This window comes from Delphinapterus leucas, chromosome 8 (genome assembly GCF_059928025.1).
Source record: "Delphinapterus leucas isolate spDelLeu-1000000601 "Yukka" chromosome 8, BTC_Dleu_Yukka2, whole genome shotgun sequence".
In the NCBI taxonomy this organism is placed as follows: Eukaryota; Metazoa; Chordata; class Mammalia; order Artiodactyla; family Monodontidae; genus Delphinapterus; species Delphinapterus leucas.
This window is the reverse complement of record NC_143136.1, coordinates 108,033,278-108,057,193: the sequence shown is the minus strand read 5'-3', so window position 1 is coordinate 108,057,193 and position 23,916 is coordinate 108,033,278. Positions and strand designations below refer to the sequence as shown.

The 23,916-nt window shown below is 46.8% G+C and overlaps 2 protein-coding genes across 9 annotated transcripts in view; one reads left to right on the top strand and one right to left on the bottom strand.

The window, feature by feature from the left end:
* The window catches only part of WDR33 (WD repeat domain 33), a 101,160-nt gene extending 87,390 nt beyond the window's left edge, over nucleotides 1-13,770 (top strand). For 2 of the 8 annotated variants that reach the window (XM_022590550.2, XM_089916921.1), the window contains exons 17-23: nucleotides 1,654-1,762; nucleotides 3,325-3,432; nucleotides 4,992-5,430; nucleotides 9,784-9,947; nucleotides 10,056-10,148; nucleotides 11,004-11,219; nucleotides 13,126-13,770. In XM_022590550.2, the coding sequence (XP_022446258.1) occupies nucleotides 1,654-1,762; nucleotides 3,325-3,432; nucleotides 4,992-5,430; nucleotides 9,784-9,947; nucleotides 10,056-10,148; nucleotides 11,004-11,219; nucleotides 13,126-13,355 (1,359 nt within the window). In that variant the 3' untranslated portion in view covers nucleotides 13,356-13,770. Of the gene's footprint in view, nucleotides 1-1,653; nucleotides 1,763-3,060; nucleotides 3,166-3,324; nucleotides 3,433-4,991; nucleotides 5,431-9,783; nucleotides 9,948-10,055; nucleotides 10,149-11,003; nucleotides 11,220-13,125 lie in introns of all 8 variants that reach the window. The other 6 variants (XM_089916923.1, XM_089916922.1, XM_022590551.2 and 3 more) reach the window with 6 other exon arrangements.
* Nucleotides 13,771-16,677: 2,907 nt separating this feature from the next.
* Nucleotides 16,678-17,948, bottom strand: SFT2D3 (SFT2 domain containing 3). Its single transcript, XM_022590554.3, has one exon. The coding sequence runs from the start codon at nucleotides 17,911-17,913 to the stop codon at nucleotides 17,257-17,259; it is 657 nt and encodes a 218-aa protein (XP_022446262.2). The 5' UTR covers nucleotides 17,914-17,948; the 3' UTR covers nucleotides 16,678-17,256.
* Nucleotides 17,949-23,916: the final 5,968 nt, after the last annotated feature.

Genomic DNA, 23,916 nt, shown 5'->3' with positions numbered 1-23,916 from the left:
GAGAATGGAGGATTAATATATTATAGGGCATTTCATATCTCAGAAGTCTGATAAAAAGCTTTGCTTGTATTTCTTTTTCTTTTTTTTTTTTTGCTTATATTTCTTACACTGATATCTGACTTTCTTCAGTTTGACCAGGTCAGCTATTTATTTATTTATTTATTTATTTATTATTTTTGGCTGCGTTGGGTCTTTGTTGCTGTGTGCAGGTTTTCTCTGGCTGCAGCAAGCGGGGGCTACTCCTTGTTGCGGTGTGCGGGCTTCTCATTGAGGTGGCTTCTCTTGTTGCGGAGCACGGGCTCCAGGAGCGCGGGCTTCAGTAGTTGTGGCACGTGGGCTCAGTAGTTGTGGCTCGCGGGCTCTAGAGCACAGGCTTAGCAGTTGTGGTGAGGGCTTAGCTGCTCTGCGGCATGTGGGATCCTTGCGGGCATGTGGGATCCTTGCAGACCACGGCTCGGACCCGTGTCCCCTGCATTGGCAGGCGGATTCTTAACCACTGAGCCACCAGGGAAGTCCCCCAGGTCAGTTATTTAAACCAGTTGTTTTAACCAGTTGGTTAAATTTAATGGAATTGCCTTCAGGTGTTACAGTGATAGCATGAAAGATGTTGATAAGAGCTGCCCTTGAATAAAAGGGACAAGAAACAAAGGAATATGGAAATTACTGGTATTGACTTAATGACGGCAGTTTAACTGCAGTGCTGTAAATGAGTCCTATCAACGCTGCTCTTTCTCGTAGCTAGTTTGGAATGTGAAAGCACTTTTGCTATTGATGGTTTTGAAACTCTGCTATTCTCACGGTAGGTCCAGTCACTAAATGCATTTTTTATATGAAGGAATGACTAGATATATATTTGATTACTTGTTTGTCAAGAGACCAGATCCAAGGTCACTGGGCAGTGTGGGGAATCTGAATTTAGACATGGCTAGATAAAAATACAGAATATTAGGACTGGGGACAAGCTGGGGTTGCAGAGCAAGGAGGTTAAGAGGATCAGAGCAGTAGGTTTGCATCAGACAGAAGCTGCAAGAACCCACGAACCCATGTCCCGAACCCATGTCCCGGGTAACGTAGCTGGGAATGCGCAGTGGGTGCTGAGCACGGGGGAGTTAGACAGTAGAGGTTAGGGAGTGAAAGGAGAAAGCAGTGAGTGAACACCTTGCTCATCAGGAGCCCCTTTCTTACTCTCCTGCTCCCCGCCTTTTAAACCTGGCCATAACCTCTTGAGAGGATGGATATTTTCTATAGCTGGAAAGGGGTCATGGGTGCGAGAGCAGAGTTTACGTGCCCTGGCGGGTTTCCAAGCCTTTACTTCTGCTAGAAGTTCCGCCTGTGTGCAGGGTGTTGTTGTTTTATGTTATGATTTCTGACTTTCCACTGAGGTTCTTGCTTGGCATTACAAGTAAAGATCTAGCTTTAAATAAAACTTATCAGCAGGTTTAAAATACAAGTGTTTCCTTTTATTATGGTCAGGGAAGTATCTCCTTTCCCCCAATTTAATGACAATTTTGCTGTGATGTCACTAGGTATATATTTACTCCTGGAAGCTTTGGGGTAACCTAGTGTTTTTATCTTGTCACATTATGATACAATTGCTGTTCATGAAGCACAAGCCTTTGATTTCACACCCCCGCTTTAAAAACATCTTTTCAGGAAGGACAGAACGCAGGCCCCCCACCCTTGATACCAGGCCTAGGGCAGCAGGGAGCACAAGGTCGCATCCCCCCTCTTAACCCTGGACAAGGACCCGGCCCTAACAAAGGTAAATATCTGCTTGGCTGAATACGAGATTATATTCTGTCTCCTTTGGGTAGATCTGAACAATAGTTTTACTGGTAAGTAATTGATAGAATGGTCATTTGAACCTCTAGGAAAAATAAGGGCGTAGTCAATTCAGGTAACAGCTTTGTCTTACGTTGTTTTCGTAGACTCGCTTTAGTTAGCCCAAATTCTGCCCAGAGGAAACAGCTGCTTACTACCAGAAGTGGGCGGTGAAACCCCTTGGACAACCACCAAGAGCAGGGCCTGGGCCGCAGGCCGGCCTTGCTCATCTCCTGGGAATGGGAGTGGTTCCTGTGCTAACTGAATGCAAGCGTATGTTTTTAGCATCCCAGAGAGCTGAACTGGCTCAGTTTAAATTTTTGATGGGATAAAGAATTCAGAGATTTTGACGGTGTTTTTTTTATTTTTTATTTTTTTCTTGCGCTACGCGGGCCTCTCACTGCTGCGGCCTCTCCCGTTGCGGAGCACAGGCTCCGGACGCGCAGGCTCAGCGGCCATGGCTCACGGGCCCAGCCGCTCCGCGGCATGTGGGATCCTCCCGGACCGGGGCATGAACCCGTGTACCCCGCATCGGCAGGTGGACTCTCAACCACTGCGCCACCAGGGAAGCCCTGACGGTGTTTTTAATATCACCCCCTCCTCCCCTCAAATTGTGTCATATACTGAATTCTTTAGCTGGTTACATTGTTCTGCACCCTTTGAAAAGAAGAAAGCCGTGTACCAGTGTGTTGTGCCTCAGGCTGTTGATGATACACGAAAAGCACAGAGATGAGAATTGTCAGTGTTGAGATGTGAGGCTCTGTGGAAGTTGAGGAAGTTGAGTCACCCCTAAGGGTTGGAAGGGGGCACACGCAGGAGCTGCAGTCCCTGCTTTGCGAGGTGTTCAGCTCTCACACCTCCAGGAAGAGCTGGAGCGGGACTGTGGTGAGTGGGCAGCTCCTGGGTGGAGAGTTAGAGGGTGGGACCGGGAGGGAGTGCGGGTGGATGGAGTTGTACGTTCAGTGCGCCTTTTCACGGGGGAACAAGCCAGAGAATCGTGAGCATTGTGGAGACGTCACTACAAAGAACTAGACCCCTTTTAATTTTTAATTGGCTAAGCCCACAGCACCTTGTGGTACATGTTAGGTTTCTTGCCCCCATTTGATTAGATTAAGAAAAGTCCTTGTCAGCATTTTCAGCCCTAGGACTTTGGGAATTTAAAGCTTAGTCCTGAATTTGCATGAGTCACTAGAGGTAGGAAAGGGAGAGGTAAAGGAATTAGGAGAATGTTTATTTTAGTCTCATCCTATGGAAGCCGTGGCCAACAGGGAAAAAGAGAAAGAAAGCATCAAGAACCAATTCTGGATTTGGGGACCCTAAGAAAAGAAGTCTGTTTCCCACAAGGTACAGCCATCAGCAAACCGAGAGCCTGCCTCTCTCCCTCTCCCCCACCTTGTGTCTGTCTCCACCTACTTCCCTCTCCTCCTTGCTCTTCCCCTTTTCTCTTCACCACCCCCACCCCACCCCCCCCCCCATCTCTCTCTTCCTCCTTTCTCCTCCCAGGGACCAAAGGGAGAAGGGAGAGCCGAGAAAGTGGCCCTGCCGGCCCCCACTGGATTAACCAGCGCCACCGCCCGTCACCGGGGGCCACATCCCTTCTGATTTGTAGTGGTGGGTTTCTTTCTTTGGAGGAGCCAGGGTACTTTTAAGCAGATAGAGGTAATGGGAGGATTATTATTCATAGGTAAGTTCGAATGGAATGTGTTCAGCTTCCTCAGGTCAAAGGTCTGCTGTGTCTGAGGTCACACGAAGTCCAAGCAACATGAAAGCAGAGAAGGAGCCATTAGCTGCAGGGTCACACTGGGAAGTGAGGGGCTGTTTACCAGGAGGAAAGACGCCTGGGGTATTTGAACAAAAAGGCAACTTCGAAGGTGCTTTCCTCAGCATGGAGAGGACTGGTTTAATGGAAGGAAAGAAGGGAAGGTAGAGGGGACAGAGAAAGCTTGAAAGAAGAGAGAGTCCTTCTCATGGTATATTTTTATACTAAGATTTCCAAGTATTTTAAACATGTTGAATGGTGAGGAGGAATTGAAATGGCCAAGAGAAATGCGTAAAAATGAGAGAGGAAGGCTGTTAGAAGGGTAAGGATTATGGCCGACTGTGCTGTAAGGAAAGGAAGTTCGTCTTGATTGCCAGGGAAAAGCAGTAAAAGGCATGAGCTGGGCAAGTGGAGGAATTTCATTTTTAAAAGTTAGTTGTTTTAGAAGCAAGAGTGTCCCTTTGCCATCTACTTTAAAAAAATATATTTGATTTAAAGTATATGTTGACAGAAAATAGGTGTACATTTACAATGGCTGCAATAATCATTCAGTAGCCAGGAAAACAAATCCCTTCAGACTAAACTCAGTGTAATTGGCCTCTTTCCATTTTTATTCAGTACTCTGAATATATTACATATATTAAAATATTTTTAAAAAAATCTTCAGTGGGTTTCCAAGCTCTTATCTGCGAAGAATGGTGATGATATTATAGACGAGGGATATCATTCATAGAAGGGGACAGAAAAAGTGTTTATATAAACCCTGAAACTGAAGTACAGCAAGGCTGTTTGGTCACAAAGCAGTTATTAGAGAGGCCCATGCTTCCATGTACCTTACAGAGGATTTTGTTAAGAATCAAAGTATGAGTTAACAAATCAAGTTAAATGAACTAGGAGTTAAAGGAGAGACATCATGGCAGTGTGGGCCTGTGGCCCTGTGGTGAGCTTGCGGGCTTTTACAAACGCAGAGGTGAATTCCTTGTACTTGGCTCCCCGGCTTTCAGCATGAATTTTCCCTGTTGCCTTCTCCCTGGGTATGGGGAGTGGGCCCAACAAAAACACTGAAGGAATGGGGGCAGGAAGGGAAGCCCGTTCTTATGCCGGTGAGGCTCTCTTGTGTTTTCTGAATGAATCTTCATATCAGCTGAGTTGCTAATCTCATTTGAGATTAATAATTTGCCCTAGGTCGAGTTGCTTAGCTAATGAGTGATGAAATCTGCACCCCCAGAACCCCTGTTCTTTTCATCACATGATGCCTCAGGGACGTTTGTCTCCTGAGTATGCCGGGAACCAAAAAGGGAAAACATTCTTAACAAAAGCATGCATTCTGAAATTTTAAGATGCTGAAAATCAGACCTACGTCGGCAGGATTCCTGGAAGACAAGGTAAAAATCAGTTTTGTTTCCTTTAGGTGACTCACGTGGCCCTCCGAACCATCACATGGGCCCAATGTCAGAGAGACGGCACGAGCAGAGCAGCGGTCCCGAGCACGGTCCCGAGAGGGGTCCTTTCCGGGGCGGCCAGGACTGCAGGGGTCCCCCTGATAGGCGCGGCCCTCACCCCGACTTCCCCGATGACTTCAGCAGACCAGATGACTTCCACCCCGACAAGCGCTTTGGCCACCGGTTACGTGAATTTGAGGGGCGAGGAGGACCTTTACCGCAAGAAGAGAAGTGGAGGCGTGGGGGCCCTGGGCCTCCGTTTCCTCCTGATCACAGGGAGTTCAGTGAGGGGGATGGCCGGGGCGCGGCCCGGGGCCCTCCAGGGGCGTGGGAAGGCCGCAGACCTGGAGACGAGCGCTTCCCCCGGGATCCTGAGGACCCACGGTTTCGAGGGCGCAGAGAAGAAAGGTGGGATGGATACTTCATGGGTCCGTTTCTTCTTCCCTGGAGCTTTCCACCTGTTCTCTCCACAAAAGTCTCTTTCCTCTCTCACTTGGGGAGAGAGTACCCTCCCCCCTCTAGGTTTTGTGTTTAGACTTAAAAATATGTATATGCCTTTAACATTTATGTGGTTCTTTTTTGTCTCTACAATTTAGAAATCTTTTTCTTTTTGCTTATTACTTGGTCCTTTTAAACAGATAGGTGGGTCAGTGTGCCGTAAAGTTTCTTGGATTTGAATAGAAATCTCCAGGTTCTCTTGGTTAGAATGATGAAATATGAGACAGATATCTAGATTGAGAATAAAGGAATTATTGAGTAGATAGTTTCTGTGTAATTGCCTAAAGATCTTAACAAAATCCAATCAAACTGAAAATAATCTTGCTGTTAAATTAGGTTGAGGTCAGGCTTGAACACTCAACTTGCTTGGGGTAACAAAAGGAATAGAAGTAGTAGGGAGAAAAAAACAAGAATCAGTGAAATCTCAAGTGAGACTCAGAGTAATCAGTGATATAATAATTCAGTATTTACCTTGTGCCAGATGTTACTTCATTTAACTGTTAGAGTGAGTTGTGGGATAGGTGTTACTATCAGCATTTACAGATAAGCGATGACATGGAGAGTCAGTGCAGTTTCTTGACTTTGGAAGGTCCCATAGGTGGTAAGTGTAAGAGCAGCTTCAGGCCTGGGCCATCCGACTGCAGTGCCCAAGCTGTGCTGTCCAGCACTCCTGCCTTTCCTGCCTCAGTCCTCTCTCCTGTGTCTTCTTTTCCCATCATACTTCTCATGACTGTCACTTGCAGGTAATTGAAGTAAGGGTTGGCAATCTCCGTTCTCACGGTGTGTGTTAGAAAAGAGCGGCTGATAAAATGGCCAGGGAGGGTGAACTAGAGGGGTTAAAGGAAGCAGCTCTCAGAGGGGAGTTTTTAATAAAAAGATCTAAGAGCTCTCTTAATGACATCCCAAGTGTTCACAAGTCTGCAGGAACCTCATTTCCAACGGCTTTGGCATCAACATAACTTTCATTGAGTTCTTGAATCTCTGCATCCTGTGCAAAGTTTCAGATTTTACTGTGCTTCAGTTTGTCATATTTCATCTGTCAGTGACAGACCCACACCTAGACTCTTGTGCTGTGTCCAGCTTGTGCTCCTCTTCAGGTGTGCCAAACGTGTCCTGTTCACGTTGTGCTTGCTTTTTCCTCTGCCTGGAGCACAGTCTCCCAGATGCTTGTGGCTCACCCCACTTAGATCTCTCCTCCTGTTCCTTTATTTTACCCTGCTTTATAGTTCTGCATAGCACTTAGCACTGCTTGACATTAAGTGGTATACTTATTTCTGTATTACTTGTATCTCCCAGAAGCACGGTAGCTTTCCTGAAGGCAGGTCCTCAGAAACTAGAGCAGTAGTGGTGACGCCCGGTAGGTTCTCAGTAACTGTTGAATAAATGAATCTGTTAAAGGGGGAGATGTACTTGACAGGGTTCAGTTCATTAGGAGGAGTGCTACGCAGCTTGGGCTGCCATAACACACACCACGGACTGGGGGGCTTAAACAACAGAAATCAATTTTCTCACAGCACTGGAGGCTGGAGGTCCCAGATCAAGGTCTAGCAGGGTGGGTTTCTGGTGAGACTTCTTTTCCTGGCCTGCAGACAGCCACCATCTTCCTTTGTCCTTGCATGATGGAAAGAGAGTGAGCAAGCTCTTGTTGGTATCTCTTCTTATCTAAGCCCATCATGGGGCCCCGTGCTGAGAACCTCATCTAACCTAAATAGCTCTCAAAGGCCCATTTCCAAAGTCACCTTGGGGGATGGGGCTTCAGCGTACGAATTTGGTGGAGGGGACGCAAACATTCAGTCCATAACAGGAACTGTTTTCTAATTAGGGCACATGAGACTCCCCCGGTCCTTTTGTAGCTAGGGCAGTCGTATAATGGCTGCCTGGACAAGAAAAGAGTCCTGCCACGTGTGGGGAGTCTCCCCTGAATCCCTCTCGGGGGAGCAGCGCCCTCTGCTGATACTCTCCCTGCTCCACTTACCTCCCCGCGTCAGTTCCACCCTCACCTTAGGTGGTTATTTCAGCCGGCGTCTGGGTCATACCCCCTTTGCTTGCAGGAGCATGGCTCATTAAGTTACCTCAGGACAAGAAGGGTATTAAAAAGGCAGCTAGTAGCTGGAACGGTGGAGTGAAAAAAGGAAAGCTCTTTTTACAGTAAAACACCAAGTTATTAATGGAGGAGGAGGGATAGAATTAGAAAATCACTTCTTTTAACACCCAGTGTCATAATTGATTCAGGCAAGGATCATCAGTGGGGATGCTAAAAGCCACTGAGTAAAAAGATTGTGGAGAATCACCCATGCTGCCAAAGTATCACCCTACAGATTACTTAATTGCAAAGGAGAAAATGTACCTTTGCAACAATGAAGTTTTGTTGCCATACCACTTTTGCATCGTAAACAATGAGACAGACTGGCATCACTGTGAAGGTATAAGACATTTTGCCAGAAGTGTTTTACCTGAATCTAATCATGAGGAAGCAATCACATGAATTCAAATTCTGGAACGTTGTGTAAAACGAGCCATTTTGAAGGATGGATCCTTCAAAAATGTTGGGGCCTATCTCAGTAAAAATTAAAAAATAAATAAATAAGTAAAGTCGAGGTCATGAAAGATAAAACGCAGGAGGGGTGGGGTGGGGGGACTGTTCTAGATTAAGGTAGACCAAAGAGACGTGACCACTAAATAATAGTGTGTGATGATGACTGAAATCTATAAAGACAACTGTAAAGGACGTTTTGAGGACAATTGGAGAAATTCAAGTTGGACTGTATATTAAATAATATTACGTGTTATTTAGAGCGATAGTAGTGTTATTATGTAGGAGAAAGTCCTTGTTCTTACAGGAATTTACTGAAGGGTTTAGGGGTGAAGCATCATGTCCCAACTGGTTTTGAAATGGTTTAGAAAATGAATTTATAGATAGATGGACAGAGAAAAGACAAAGGCTCACGTGGCAGAATCTTAAGAACTGATTAATCGCAGCGAAGGATGTACGGGCATTTGTTGCTCTATACTTCCATCTTTACTGTAAGTTTGAAATTTTTCGAAATAAAATGTTGGAGTAAAATATAACTGAGTGGAAACTCAGGAAAAAGCAGAAGGCCTGGCCTGAGAGGAAGCCACGAGCAGGCAGTTCATGCAGATGGCCCAGCCCCTTTCCCCCTTCTGATCCTTTCTCCAGTTTCCATGGCCTCTCTTGGGTGTTCACACACCTTTCCTGCTGGCAGGCCCCTGTTCCTGCTTCCCCACAGGCTTCTGCTACAGCTCTGGCACCCCCTCATTAATGGTCCTGCTTCGGTAACACTCCTGGCTGACTTAGTCCCAGTTCCAGAATTTCTGAGAGGTGGTGAAATTGTCCACCAGCCCAGGCACCAGGTTGCCAGCTTGCCAGCGGGTGGGCTACCCATAAGCCAGAGGCCCTACCAGTACACCAGTCAGCTGTGGGCTGGGGCCATTGGTGAAGTGAAGTTCATGGCCACCAGGCCTGCCCCTGAGTAGAGGTGGGCCGGGGCAGATGGCAGAGCAGATGCCCCAAAACAAGTCGGGTACAGTTAGCGGGCATGAATCTGTGCCCCCGCTTTTTTCTGATTATATAAGTAATATTCATTATAAAAACATAAATGGTAATATGAAAAGTATTTGGGAGGCAATGGTAAAGAGCCTGGGCTGGGTGTCAAGACTGGCTGAGTTCAAATCCCAACACTTATTGTGTGTCCTTAAGTAAATGACGTAACCTCTCTGAGCCCCAATGTACACATGGGTAGAATAGTAGTGTCAGTTTCTTTTCCTTTTTTTTTTCCTTTCTGTTTTTTGGTGTGCTGCATGGCATGCAGGATCTTAGTTCCCTGATCAGGGATCGAACCCATGCCTCCTGCCATGGAAGCACGGAGTCTTAACCACTGGACTGCCAGGGAAGTAATAGTGTCCGTTTCATAAGGTGGTTGTGAGGATAAAATGAAATGAAATAGTACATGTAAAGCACTTGGCATGATATAAGCACCTAAAAAATGCTCACTGCTATTATTCCTAAAAGCCTAAAACAAAATTAAAATAACCCTACATTCTGGTACTTTTCCCTCCTGCCTGTTTTTATGTGCCATATTGGGATTGTAAAATGGGTACTTTAAAAAATACATACTTCTATTTTGTTTTTCTCCATTTAACATTGTATCATATTTTCTCACATCATTATGCTTCTTTGAAACATGAACTGAGGACTACAAGGGTATTCCATTAGGTGGATATTCTGTTGTTTTTCCCTAACAGCTTCAGACGAGGAGCCCCCCCAAGACATGAGGGCCGTGCTCCCCCCAGAGGAAGGGATGGTTTTCCTGGTCCCGAAGACTTTGGACCAGAGGAGAATTTTGACGCTTCTGATGAAACAGCCCGAGGAAGAGATCTCAGAGGTCGAGGTCGGGGTGCCCCACGAGGTGAGCTGAGAACCCCGGGTGTGGGAAGGACAGGGGTGGACAGGTAGGTTGTTGTGGACACCCCTGAAATAGTCTGTGAGTGCTGCGTTGCTGTGTTCTATTGTGTAGGAGGAAGGAAGGGTTTACTTCCCACTCCTGATGAGTTCCCTCGCTTTGAAGGAGGTCGGAAACCAGACTCCTGGGACGGAAATAGAGAGCCAGGTAAGGCAGTAGAGCTGCGTGTGGCTTAGGGTCCCACAGTTCACAGAGTGTGGTCTGAGGACTCTCCCAGGGGTCCACTGGGTTCTCTCTTTAGCGACTCACCTCTCCGTGGCAGGCCGCATTGTCTTCAACCCACATCTTCAACCCACAGTGTAGACTGAATGCAGGAGCAGATGGGAGAGCCCAGCTTTCTCCTACTGAGCCAGATATTAAAGAGATTTGTCTAAATACCACTCTTTTCACTAAATTGTTTCGTTTTGGGAAAGTACAGTTAAATGAACTAAAGTTTTCTCAGTCTTCATTTCTGATATGGCAAATGTTGTTAGAACTCTCATAAATGAATTCTCTTTGGGATCCTCAGTAATTTTTAAGAGTGTAAAGACACTCTGAAACTAAAAAGTCTGAGAACCACTTTTCTGGCCCTCCCCTGCCGCCTCTCACTTCAGGAGGCATGTTTATTTCTAATCTTGACCCTTTTTGTGTACTCATGACGTGACTAGGTGTTCAGGAAATGTTTCTTGCATGAGTGAGTATTGGTTTTTGAGTTGCCACTTCTTCTTCTTTTTTTTTAAATTAATTAATTAATTTATTTCTGGCTGCGTTGGGTCTTTGTTTCTGCGCCAGGGCTTTCTCTAGTTGCGGCGAGCGGGGGCCCCTCTTCATCCCGGTGCGCGGGCCTCTCACTATCGCGGCCTCTCTCGTTGCGGAGCACAGGCTCCAGACGCGCAGGCTCAGTAGTTGGAGTTGCCACTTATTCTTAACAGTGTAATTCCTGTCTGCTTTTAGCCACACTGTACTTTGATATAATGAGATGGTTAGATTCCTAGCCTTCTGGATCTGTGTTCTCTATATTAGGGCCAGGTCATGAACATTTCCGTGATGCTCCCCGCCCTGACCATCCCCCTCACGACGGTCATTCCCCAGCTAGCAGAGAACGGTCCTCTTCTCTCCAAGGCATGGACATGGCATCCCTACCACCCCGAAAGCGCCCCTGGCATGATGGGCCAGGAACCTCTGAGCATAGAGAAATGGAAGCCCCAGGGGGTCCTTCTGAGGATCGAGGAGGCAAAGGTAAGTGAGGCCGGTGATTTCAGCTCAGGAGCTACGGATGCCACAGCCCTGCCGAGAAGGCTGCAGGGGTCACGGGGAGCCTCATCTCCGGGCCAGCCCCATCCCAGTGTACGCCTGTTCTGTCTGTCCCCGACTGGGGTACTGGGGGTCCTTTCTCCGCTCTACCCTCCAGGGCTTAGACTGTGCAAAGGCACATGTTCCTAGCTGCGGTACAGCCAGTTGGAGCTCTCAGTGGGTGACTGCAAGCTCAGCCTCTACGCAGTTCTCCTCCTCTTGCTTCCAGGAATCTCTGGTTTGTTCACACTTTCCACTCCAGCTCTCTTTCAGATTGCTCCAGTACTTTCTCTGCTGATCTGTGAGACTCTTGCTCTAATTGGCAGATGTGCTCTCTGGTAGTGGCTGCTCTGATACCTTGAAGGGTGTCACCAGTGGCAGAAAGAATTGTCCTCTCTCAGGTTCTGTGGTGTTTTTTTTTTGAGTCTGAACCCAGGAGGAATTTGGCTTATGCCCAGAGTCACAAAGACTTTGGGGAGTATGGTCTGGAAGGGGTTTTCTTTTCAGGGGAGCAGTGGATTATTTCTACTACTTGAAACTTTGGACCTTTATTTTAGAGGCAGCACTGACTTTCAGCCCAGAGCAGTAGCCACCAAATGCTAACTACAGCTGTGGTCTCAGGTTAGGCTGGGCCGTTGCACATGTGGTGTACTTTGGAGGCTGCTGGAAAGACTTGTGTGCCTCGACCTGTGCTCCACTCCTCAGTTCACCTGCCTCGTGGCTGTAGTCCCTTCATTACAAAGTTCTGCCTTTTGTTCTCGGTAGTTCCGTTCTTCTCAGTGCAAAGCCCTCAGAAATTACCTCTTGTCACCAGTAGATCCCCCCACCCAAGCGCTCATTTTGTTGCCGGTTGGGGTGGGCACTGGGGACACCTTTGTAGGTCCAGGGCTGAGGCCACGTGGCTAGTGTGGAAATGATGTCCTAGCTGACAAATTCTCTGCCAAGGTACCTTCAGGTGGTACTCAGCCAGGGTACCTAGGCTGAGCTTTGTAAGAAAAGAAGCCAAAATGCCTTTGGCTATTTTGGCTAGCTTTCCTCGCCTCCTTGTCTTAGCTGGATTCAAATTCCATTCAAAAATTTAAGACGAAGTTGGCAGTAGTCTTCTGATAATGCATTATGGGAGGTGTGTCCAAATCCGATCATCTCAAGACAAAAAAATCTTAAAGGTCAGAATCTTAGAAGTCATTAAGATACCTAGAGGTTTGTGTGTCTAAGTCTGATACAAACAACAGTATCCCTGGGAGAAGCACTAAAAGCCAGTGTTTTCTTTTAGTGCTTTTGGTTTTCAAGAAATGTTTTATCTCATTATTTAAAAGGAAATCAAAAGTGCTATATAGTTGTAGGATAATCATAGTAAACACTTATCCTGGTTAGAGCAATTGTAATAATTAACATCATCAACAGTTTGTATTTCTTAGTTGCTTCCAGTGTTAAGTCAGTGCTTTTCAAACCTTCCCCTGGAATACCCCTGGTGGCGTAGGAGGGTGAAGATACACATCTCATGGACTGTAGGCATGGTCCATATGATCGGTGACCTCCAGGAGGTGCTCCGTGTTTATCTCTTGGCTCCCTGTCAGTTCCGTCACAGCCGCGGGGAACACGTGTGTGTAGGTGAGGCTGAGGGGTGCACAGCCACAAGACAGGGCAGGAGTGAGATGGTGGTCCAGAAAAGCAGAGGCACAGCTTTCAGTGCTCTGAGGGCTGTGCTCATGTCCTCAGAACCCTGTGTTTTTTTTTAAAAAAAAGAAGTGTTCCACTGTCTTGTCATCATAGAGTAAAAGTTTGTACCAGGGGTTGTTAACAGTCTCTGATGGAAAAAAAAGTCACATGTAAAACCATTATTTTGTTTCAGGCCGAGGGGGCCCCGGACCTTCTCAGAGAGTGCCAAAGTCCGGACGTTCCAGCTCCTTGGATGGAGATCACCATGACGGATACCACAGAGATGAACCTTTTGGGGGCCCTCCAGGCAGTGGTACCCCTTCTAGAGGGGGCCGGAGTGGCAGTAACTGGGGTAGAGGGAGTAACATGAACTCTGGCCCGCCAAGGCGAGGAGCTTCAAGGGGGGGTGGAAGGGGTCGGTAGAAGTTGGGGCTCAGTACCCCTCGGCCTTTCTGGACAGTATTTAAGAACTTCTGTGGACTTCCCAAGAGAAACAAAAGGAAACCTGCACCGTGTAGCCCTGAACTCTTTCTGGGGCAGCTGAATCCCAGGAGCCCCTGATGTCTTTAAGGTGAAGAGACTGCTGCCAGAGTAGCTGGCTACCCAGAGTAGCTGGCCTTGTTTTGTCCTGTCCACCCACACTGCCCTAAATCCCATGTGGGCTTGTGAAGATAAGAGCTGGAATTTTTTTTTTTCTTTTTTTTTTTTTAAAGTGTCACAAGACATGGAACCTCCACAAATTTAAGTTCATGTCCAATTGGAAATTTGTTTCTATATGTACAGTTTGTCAGAGAAAAAGTTGTTTTTGTATGAATACAGAATGTGATTTACGCAAGAATTAACAGAAAACAACTAGTCGTCAAGTGCTTGCCTTAAGGAAACCCTTAGCTTCCATTGCATCTGGTCTGCTGAGGGGGGCACAATTATTGCTTATATTTGTGAGCATACTTGATGGGAATCTCTAAGTCATCTAAAGTCATCTGTGAACTTTTTGTTTTTAAACAAATTCTTATCTAGCCATTCTGTCACACTTATTTTTGTAGTAGCGTGAAAAATACTTCAAAACTATAACAAGGTTTGAAGTAGATTCAAAGCCTTATAATTAGTTACATCTACTCTGGCAGATGGAAAATTATACACCAGAGGAAGAAAAAATCTGGATGTCCAAGTAGGGGTCTTCCTTGGCTGCATCTCCTAGTAATCACACCGTAGACTTGCATTGCCTTTTTCTGAAGAGAGGAACTTGACATAAACCAGAAATCAACTACACATACCCTCTGAATACTGTAAATCATTTCACAAATGGTTCTAAGTTGAAAAGGAATGGATCAAAATATCTCTTAAAACAGTTGTGCAAAACTTAAATAATTTCTTCCTCTTCCACACTAGCTATGTGGAAACACCAGTGTTTAAGACAGAGGACTGTTCCAACTTAAAGTAAGCCAGGAAGTTCTCATCCACAACAAGTTCCTTTAGTTTCAAATAAATGGAACATTTGGCCCAGTTTGAATTGAAAGCCAAAAGTTCAGTTTGAGATAACCCCAGCATACTTTCTATACTGACCCCTTACTTTGTTTTTATAAAAAGAAACCTTTTATTATTCAAAGGACTCTCCTGTGGCCACCCTAACGTCTCATTACTTTGCCAGCTTCAGTTTGGCATAGGAGAAAAGTTTAGTGGTGCTGGAAAGTGTCAGTACTTGCTTAGGAAAGGGATACTGACATAGTCGGAGAGTATATAAAAAACTCGTAACTGATTCTCCATTAATGTAAAAAATGGTAAGTGCTAAGTTATCTCTGAAGATAAAATGTTGACACCACACACACTGCTTTTTTAGGGTGTTAAGAACCTAGAGACTAAGAGATTTTCTCTTTACTTTGCGATTTAAAACATCCTATTGATCAGCACTTTGCTCTAAACACATGTTTAGGAGACTCAGGATTGCTTTAGGTTAGAGGATATTCCTTTTTTGTGTGTGGTACGCGGGCCTCTCACTGTTGTGGCCTCTCCCGTTGCGGAGCACAGGCTCCGGACGCGCAGGCTCAGCGGCCATGGCACGGGCCCAGCCGCTCCGTGGCATGCGGGATCCTCCCGGACCGGGGCACGAGCCCGCGTCCCCTGCATCGGCAGGCGGACTCTCAACCACTGCGCCACCAGGGAAGCCCTGAGGATATTCTTTATTTGCCCTCCACTGGTATAGCTTAAAAAGAAGTTGTAATCAAATTCTAAGAAGCTAAAAAGGGATCCAGAGAGCAAATCCATACAGAGATTTAGGCTCCTTTTTTCTGAGATTTATGTGGTAAGAACTTTATCATAACATTCCAAGGCTTTAACTTGAAAAACACAGTACCTCAGTAAGCAGATAACCAGATCACATTTTGAGAATGAATTCATTTAGAGAAAACTGAAAACTCAACATTATATATTAATTACTTAGTAATGCATTACTTAGTAAGTGATGCATTTTTAAAGTATCACTGTCAAAATACATACAGGATGCTGTGCTTTGAATTTTATTAAAGCTTAGATTTCCAAACAGTGAATTCTTGAAAAAATGTTGGGAAAACGATTTTTAAAAATACAGTAGCATGAACATAAAAGTCAACACTGTGAAATCTTCAGCCATGCAAACTGTAGAGAAATTTAGAACTAGAATGCAGATTTAACAAGGGGGTAGAAAGAGCAGCCAATGGTACAAGTTTTCCAGTCAAAAAAATCACTCCCCCAAAACAGTGGATTTGCTTCTACAAACACCCCCTTGGTTGTTCCTCTTGAGGTAGGTAACCCTATTTACTGAGAGGGGAACAAGGGAGCATTCTTAGAGAATATGGGGGGTTGGGGTAAGTCTACAGTGTGGATGTTGGTCACTTTAGTGTCCACTTCTTGGAGCAGGGCTTAGGACACTGATAAAAATCTAAATTTTGAGGTTGGACAAAGGGGCAAGGCTCGACTGCTGCCTGACAGCCAGTTTCGGCAACACTGGAATCCAGCCCCAGGAGACAATTATTTTCAAATCGTGCAATCCAACATACAGAAAAGTGGTTCACAACCTTAGCTGGAAAAGGAATCATCTGGAGAGCTCAAAAAAAATGCTGATGCGTGGCTCCCACCCCCACCCCCGCAGAGACAGACCGAGTTGATCTGAGGTTTGAGTCGTCAAGTAATTGTCATGTGAACGGAGAACCACTGGCATAGGATTTAAACATTTTAAATAGTTTACTTCCTAGTTAATATACAGCTAGTGACAAAACATGTAGTTTTCTGGACTCCTCAGAATTTTGAGCCCATACTTTGTGGCAATAAATTAAGGTAAGTAAGAAGGTCCTAAACAAAAGTTAAGTGCTAAACCTAAAACGAAGGAAATTTGGCAATTAGGTATGAAAAGCATCTTACATCACATGAAGATCAGAGTGTAAATTATAGTTAAAAAGCAGATCATAAAATTAGGAATGAAAAAAATTAGGCCTTGTAGAAATCCATGGTTTCCATCAAATAGGGAAACCGCACGTAGAATCATGTGTCTCCCAGGAGTCCCCTAGCCCAGTTCTGCCCACGGACCTCTCACAGCATTTACACGCACCTTACTGGGTATTTCTTACAGGATGCTTCTTGGTCCATCGCTTTCCTCATCTAATACAGAATCAATTTTCCTTTAATTTTATAAGGTACCATGTTTACAACTCCACTAAAAGTAGAAAAAACTGAGATAAACCGTCTTAACTAAAGTACTTTTAAAAAATTCCGGTGGCTAAAGTCAGTATTTATTTTAATAACCCTTATGGATCCACTCACATTGAAGAATACGGAAAAATAATTTCCAAGAGCCGAAGAGAACAAGTTTACTGTAGCTAAGCTACTACAGTCTACCACTGGATTTTTTAAAGTGACAAAACGTGGAACAGAAGTCTGAGAAAAGTAATAAGGGCAGTTAATTAAAACGGAAGAGCTAGTGTTCTTTTTCAACTGAGTGTAAACTAAGACCGCGGTTAACGCAAAAGCAATTTATCATAAATGCTTCACAGTATGTCACCAACTCAAGGACAAAATTTAGTTCTCATAGCACTTGATGCTGAGTATAGCACAAAACGCTGAACTTGAGGAGCTTCCGAAACAGCTCATGTCTCAGTTTTACAACTGCTGCTCAGTTTACAGATTTCGCTGGCACAGTAAAGGAGCAGCCTTTGCCCCGCGCGCTCTGGGAACGGCGGGCAGAGTCCTTGGCATGGCGAGCGCTGGGTCCCTGGGCCGGCTCCGTGTGGTCTCCCGACGGCGCGTCCCGGGGGCGGACTCTGCGTCCTTTCCGACGGCGCGGGCCCCAGGCCTCTCACACGGGGAGCGCCTTGGCGAGGGTGGCGCCCGGGCCCAGGCGCCGAAGCGCCATGCGCAGCGCGGTGCCCGCGCCGCGGGGCAGCAAACCCAACAGCACGGCGAGCAGCGCAGCCACCTGCGCGCAGGCGCCCAGCGCCGTGAGCAACGTGCTACGCAGACCCAGCGCCGCGTACAGCGTAGCGCCCAGCGCGGCCACGTAGAGCAGCGCGGGCCGCGACGGCGCCTCCTCGCCGCGCAGCAGGCGTCCGCACGCCGCACCGCCTCGCAGCAGCGTGCCGCCCGCTAGCGCCAGCGCCGAGCCCAGCGACCACAGCAGCGCGAACTTGCGGGCGCGCAACAGCAACACTGGGGCGTAGAGTGCGGCCAGGCCGAAGCAGAGCGCGGCCAGCAGCAGGCACACGCCGCTCGCCGCCAGCCGCTGAGCGCGCGTCACGCTCGGCATGCACGTCGGTCCCGCCGCCGTCGTCGGCTCCGCGGAGCTCCGCGCCCACGTCCAGCGCAGGCCCGCGCGGCCGAGCCACGCCCCCGCCGGCCCGGCCCCGGCCGTGGGCTCCTCTGCCTCTCCCGCGTCGAGGAGCGGCTCGGCGGCTGCCGGCCCGCCCGCTTTCCCCTGCGCCAGATACTCCTGCAGTTGGCGGTGGAGGTCCGCCATCTTGGGCGGGGGCTCCGGGAAGGGGAGGGCTGCCGCCCACTTCCGGTTTTGCTGGGTCGCCGTTGGAAGCGGCTCGGCTCCGGTCGGCTGTTGGTCGGCCTTGGCGGAAGGGGCGGGGCCTGCGGCTCCGCTCCTTCAGCTGCCTCCGCTGGACCCGGGGCTTGGGACTCTGCTGGTCCCTGAGCGTTTACCCTCCTAGCCCCGGACCTTGTCCTGTGTCCGGTGTAGGCGCTATGAGGGCCTGGACAAATCATGGCAGCCTTAAAAGTTAGTTGGGGGACGTAAGTCGGTGTGGTTATAAAAGAACTTGAAGGAAACTTAACGTGTCTTGACCTTATGGATGTCAGTATCTTGTGATACTGTGTTATAGCTTTTCGAGATGTTGCTATTGGAAAATGGGGAAAGGGTACACGGGATCTACATATTTCTTAAAACCATGCTAATCTATGTCAATGAATTCAATGTTTTTAGACGCTCAGACTGCAGGTCTTAGGTGGTTTCTTTGGGAAAGCTACAGAGGTGAAGAAGAGTTAACCCCCCCACTCCCACCAGTTTGCTTCTTTTCTCTTCCCCGTTTCAGCAGAGGCCTGGAAATACTCTTGAGTCTTTCAGGCCCCTTATCATGTATCCTTGGACCGCCTTGCCATGCTCCTCGCACTTCTGGGTGTTCTGAGGTAGCTCCCACAGCCCTGCTCTTTTTCAGAGCCTCCTTGAAGTTCTTCAGCCAGTGGTCACAACTTTCCGGGTCTCTGCCTGGGCTTCATACCTCTCTGGTTTCTACCTCATTCCCATTCCCGGACGTTGGATCAAGCTGCACCTCCTGCTGTTTACTCCTATCCCGCTTAGGTGCACTTTTTCCGAGTTCTCATCTATTCTAGTTGTGAAAGTTTATTGGTTTAAGGCACTGCCAGCAGCTTGAGGACAGGTTCTCTTCCATCTCCCTTTTCCTGGGGCCTGGAAGGCTGCTGCAAAGGCACACAAACAGATGTTGACCAGATTGACACAGTTGTCAATTTGTGTACAGTAAAGCTGCCTGAAAGGCTTTGTAGATACTTCTTTTTAAAAAAAATTATTTATTTATTTGGTTGTGCCGAGTCTTAGTTGCAGCAGTCGGGCTCCTTAGTTGTGGCTTGCGGGCTCCCTTGCTGGCCCCTTAGTTGTGGCATGCGAACTTTTAATTGCAGCGTGTGTGTGGGATCCATCTCCCCGACCAGGCGTTGAACCTGGGACCCCTGCATTGGGAGCGTGGAGTCTTAACCGCTGCACCACCAGGGAAGTCCCCTGTAGATACTTCTTTTGTAGATGTAGAAGCCATTGGTTGAAAAACCTATTTTGCTAGACTTTATAAATGCCTGTTGTGAACGTGAACATGATGGCATGGAAGTCCTTTTGTACTGTACAGTGCGATACAGTTAAGTAATACAGCAGTCTACTCTTGTACAAGTCTTCGGCTTACTTGCCCCAGAAGTACTGGGAGTGGAAGGCAGGGCTGACCACTCTAGGCTGTTTCTGGTATCCCTGGCTTTGGAGGCACTGCAGGAGGTGAACCCAGGGTATTTCCCCCATGTCTGCCGCTTTTGGCTGTACTGGCTTCCCCTGGGCAACTCCTGCTGATAGGCTGGTAACACCCCTTTGTTCTCTCTTCTATGGAAAGGTTGATATTAATGGCTTTCTCCTGTTGTCGTCTCTGACTTTTCAGTCTTCCTGTTACCTGTGTAACCTGTTTCCCGCATTAAATTCCCCTTAATACTTTCTGTTTTCCTGGTTGGATCTTGGCAGTTACTGTTGGTCCTGAACCAAACTTGGTTCCACTTGCCCGATGTGAGCAAAGCCAATCCACTGACACTGGATTGTGGTGGAGGAGAGCGCAGCGTTTATTGCAGGGCGCCCAGCACCATGCTCAGAGGACCCGTACTCCCCAGTGGCTTTCAGGGAAGAGCTTTTAAAGACAGTGGGAGGGCGAGGGTCACAGGGTGCATGATCAGCTTGTGCACAGTTCTCTGGTTGATGGTGAGGTTAAGAGGACGATGTTTCAGGAATCTCAGTCATCAGCCTTCTGGTTCTAACAGGTCTGGGGTCTACGTGCTGGTGGTGACCATGCAGTTAACTTCCTCCACCTAGTGGAGGTTTTAGTGTCTGCAAAACAGCTCAAGGGTATGGTTCAGGATATTATCTACAGCCCTTGAGAAGGAGCTAAAGGTCCTCAACTTTGTTTTATGGCTAGACTATTATTATTTTGTCTGGCTTGACTGCTTCCTTTGTTTCTTCATTTTCTCACTTTGCGCTTTGGAACTCGGGGAACACCTAGGAGGCTAAAGCTTTTCTACAAACAAGAAGTGGAGACATGGGGAGGTCTCTCCCTGGAAGGGTCCTGCTTGGTTTCAGTATGCTTTTTCAAATACATTCCAATTTGTTATCTCACGTGTGTCACCCTGAATAAAGGGGTAAACCGAGGCAAGCTTAAGTTACCAGAAATTGAACTTATTCGGGAATAGCAGAGGAATTGCATTTCGGGAAAAGGAAACTGTAGCAGCTACAAGGGAGTCCGTTGAGGTTTGGGCTGGGCTGCATTTATGAGCAAGGAGCGCCTAGAGCAGAGAGTCTAGCCAGAGTCCAGGCAGTAAGTTTGGCTTGAGGATGGGGAGAGATTTTTTTTTTTAATTGGAGTATAATTGCTTTACAATGTTGTGTTAGTTTCTGCTGTGCAGTGAAGTGAATCAGCTGTATGTATACATATCTCCCCTCCCTCTTGGACCTCCCTCCCACCCCCCATCCCACCCATCTAGGTCATCACAACACTGAGCTGAGCTCCCTGTGCTATACAGCAGGTTCCCACTAGCTATCTGTTTTACACATGGTAGTGTATTTATGTCAAATCTAATCTCCCAATTCATCCCACCCTCCCCTTCCCCCCTCCCATGTCCACATGTCTTCCCCCCTCCCATGTCCACATGTCTACATCTGCCTTTCTATTCCTGCCTTGCAAATAGGTTCATCTGTACCATTTTTCTAGATTCCACATGTATGTGTTAATATATGATATTTGTTTTTCTCTTTCTGACTGACTTCACTCTATATGACAGACTAGGTTCATCCACATCTCTGCAAATGACCCAATTTCATTTCTCTTTATGGCTGAGTAATATTCCATTGTGTATATATATGTACCACATCTTCTTTATCCATTCATCTGTCGATGGACATTTAGATTGTTTCCATGTGCTGGCTATTGTAAATAGAGCTGCAGTGAACATTGGGGTACATGTGTCTTTTTAAATTATGGTTTTCTCAGGGTATATGCCCAGTAGTGGGATTCCTGGATCATATGGTAGTTCTATTTTTAGTTTTTTAAGGAACCTCCCTACTGTTCTCCATAGTGTCTGTACCAATTTACATTCCCACCACCAGTGCAAGAGGGTTCCCTTTTCTCTGCACCCTCTCCAGCATTTATTATTTGTAGATTTTCTGATGATGCCCATTCTAACTGGTGTGAGGTGATACCTCATTGTAGTTTTGATTTGCATTTCTCTACTAATTAGTACTGTTGAGCATCTTTTCATGTGCCTCTTGGCCATCTGTATGTCTTCTTTGCTGAAATGTCTATTTAGGTCTTCCGCCCATTTTTTGATTGGGTTGTTTGTTTTTTGATACTGAGCTGCATGAGCTGTTTGTATATTTTGGAGATTAATTCTTTGTCCTTTTCTTCATTTGCAAATATTTTCTCCCATTCTGAGGGTTGTCTTTTGGTCTTGTTTATGGTTTCCTTTGCTGTGCAAAACCTTTTAAGTTTCATTAGGTCCCATTAGCTTATTTTTATTTTTATTTTCATTACTCTAGGAGGTGGGTCATAAAAGATCTTGCTGTGATTTATGTCAAAGAGTGTTTTTCCTATGTTTTCCTTTAAGAGTTTTATAGTGTCCAGTCTTACATTTAGGTTTTTAATCCACTTTGAGTTTATTTTTGTATGTGGTGTTAGGTAGTGTTCTAATTTCATTCATTTACATGTTGTTGTCCAGTTTTCCCAGCACCATTTATTGAAGAGGCTGTCTTGTCTCCATTGTATATTCTTGTCTCCTTTGTCATAGATTAGGTGACCATAGGTGTGTGGTTTTATCTCTGGGCTTTCTGTCTTGTACCATTGATTTATATTTCCGTTTTTGTGCCAATACCATACTGTCTTGACTACTGTAGCTTTGTAATGTAGTCTGAAGTTGGGGAGCCTGATTCCTCCAGCTCCATTTTTCTTTTTCAAGATTGCTTTGGCTATTCGGGGTCTTTTGTGTTTTCATACAAATTGTATAATTTTTTGTTCTAGTTCTGTGAAAAATGCCACTGGTAATTTGATGGGGAGAGATTCTTGGTGAATGTTCAGTTCTGTAGCCACTAGCCACATGTAGTTTGAGCAACCTGAAAGGTGGCTGGTGAGTTGGAAGAACTTCATTTTAAATTTTAATTAATTCATTATTTATAATGAATTATATTTATACTATAACTTACATCATCAACATAATTTATAAAATATAATTTATTATAACATAGCATCATTATATGATCAAATTGATAAGAGCCACATGTGGCCAGTGGCTTCTGTATTGGACAGCACAGCTTGGAGCACGTTGGAAACATGGGCATTTTGGTTATCACCGTGACCAGCGGGCACCGGAGGCATTTGTTCCACAGTGCCTGCAATGTCAGGCTTTGGTGAAAGTCAGAGCGTCTGGGCTGGGATGGCTTGTTCCTCCACAGGGGTTCTGGCAGAGCAGTCTGATCTGAGAACACAGCGTTTTCTCAGCTCAGCTCTGCAGACCTCGCTACCCGCTCCGTGGCAGGGCTACTTGAGTCGGGGCCCACCCCTGGGGGAAACCAGGGAAGCAGGCACTCCTACACAGGAGTTCCTTGTGCTTAGTGAGAACCCATCACAGTGTGTCTCACTGTTGAGCAGGGCTTTGTGTGTCCAGCTCGCTTAACCTGAGAGACATCCTTGTGCTGTTTCCTTGGGTAGCCACCCTGGGCACCGGCGCCCTCATTGGGTGTCATGGGGCAGCGAGGTGGCACTGCCGAGTCCCAAAGGAGGGCTGAGGGGAGACTCAAGCTGAGGTGAGGGCCCTTTCTGTGGCCCGGCCGTGACCATAGCTGCCCTGGTGCGCCGCACTTCTTGCTGCTGTCAAAGGATTCATCAGGACGTCTTATTTGCCACTTGCAGCTTGGTCTGACTGTAGCCCAGCAGAGGGCTCAGAGGGGCGGAGGTCAGGGTGCTGGTTTAACCCTCCCCACCTGTCCCTCCGCCCACTGATCCCAAAGACTGGACCTTGGGGGTCATTTCCCACTCGGAGCCCCAGGGTGGAGGTGGGACCTGGTCACCTGGAAGGGGCCCACGGTTCTCCCTGTGTCCCAGGCTCGGTGGGCACGGAAGAAGCAGGGTGATCTGTGTGGGGGCCTGAGAGCACAGGATGCCGGGGGACCAGGAGCACAGCCCCCCACCGACAGGACACAGGAGCAGAAGACGTGACAGTGTGGCTGTTGGCGGTGCCCGGCTGGGACAGCCCCGGGGTGCAGAGCTGCTGGAGGCGCGGCCCAGCCAGGGGCAGAGGAGCACCCAGTGGGCTGCGCGGCCAGCGACTGCGCTCGGGAAGTGCATGTGTGTGTGTGTGTTCTAGGACTTGCTGAGGTAGGGCTTTGGGCGTGTGGATGTGTGACTGTAGAGCCGTTAATTCAGTTCGTCTCAGTACTTGTACTGTGCTCTTCCTAGGCCTCTTCTGGTATACCAGCCACAAGCTCTGTAATCTCACTATTGTCCAATTAATAGCCTGTGAAATCCTGACTTTTCCTTGAACTTAAGTGAAAACAAGTACATACAAATTGTTTTCTTATTTTGCAGTATTATTGAAAAAAATTGTGTCAGAAACCTTTGTACATTTACATTTTATCTAAAACTGTTACTAATTTAGAATTTAACATTTTATGCTCAAGTAAACAAAATGTATTTATACTAATTTTTTATAT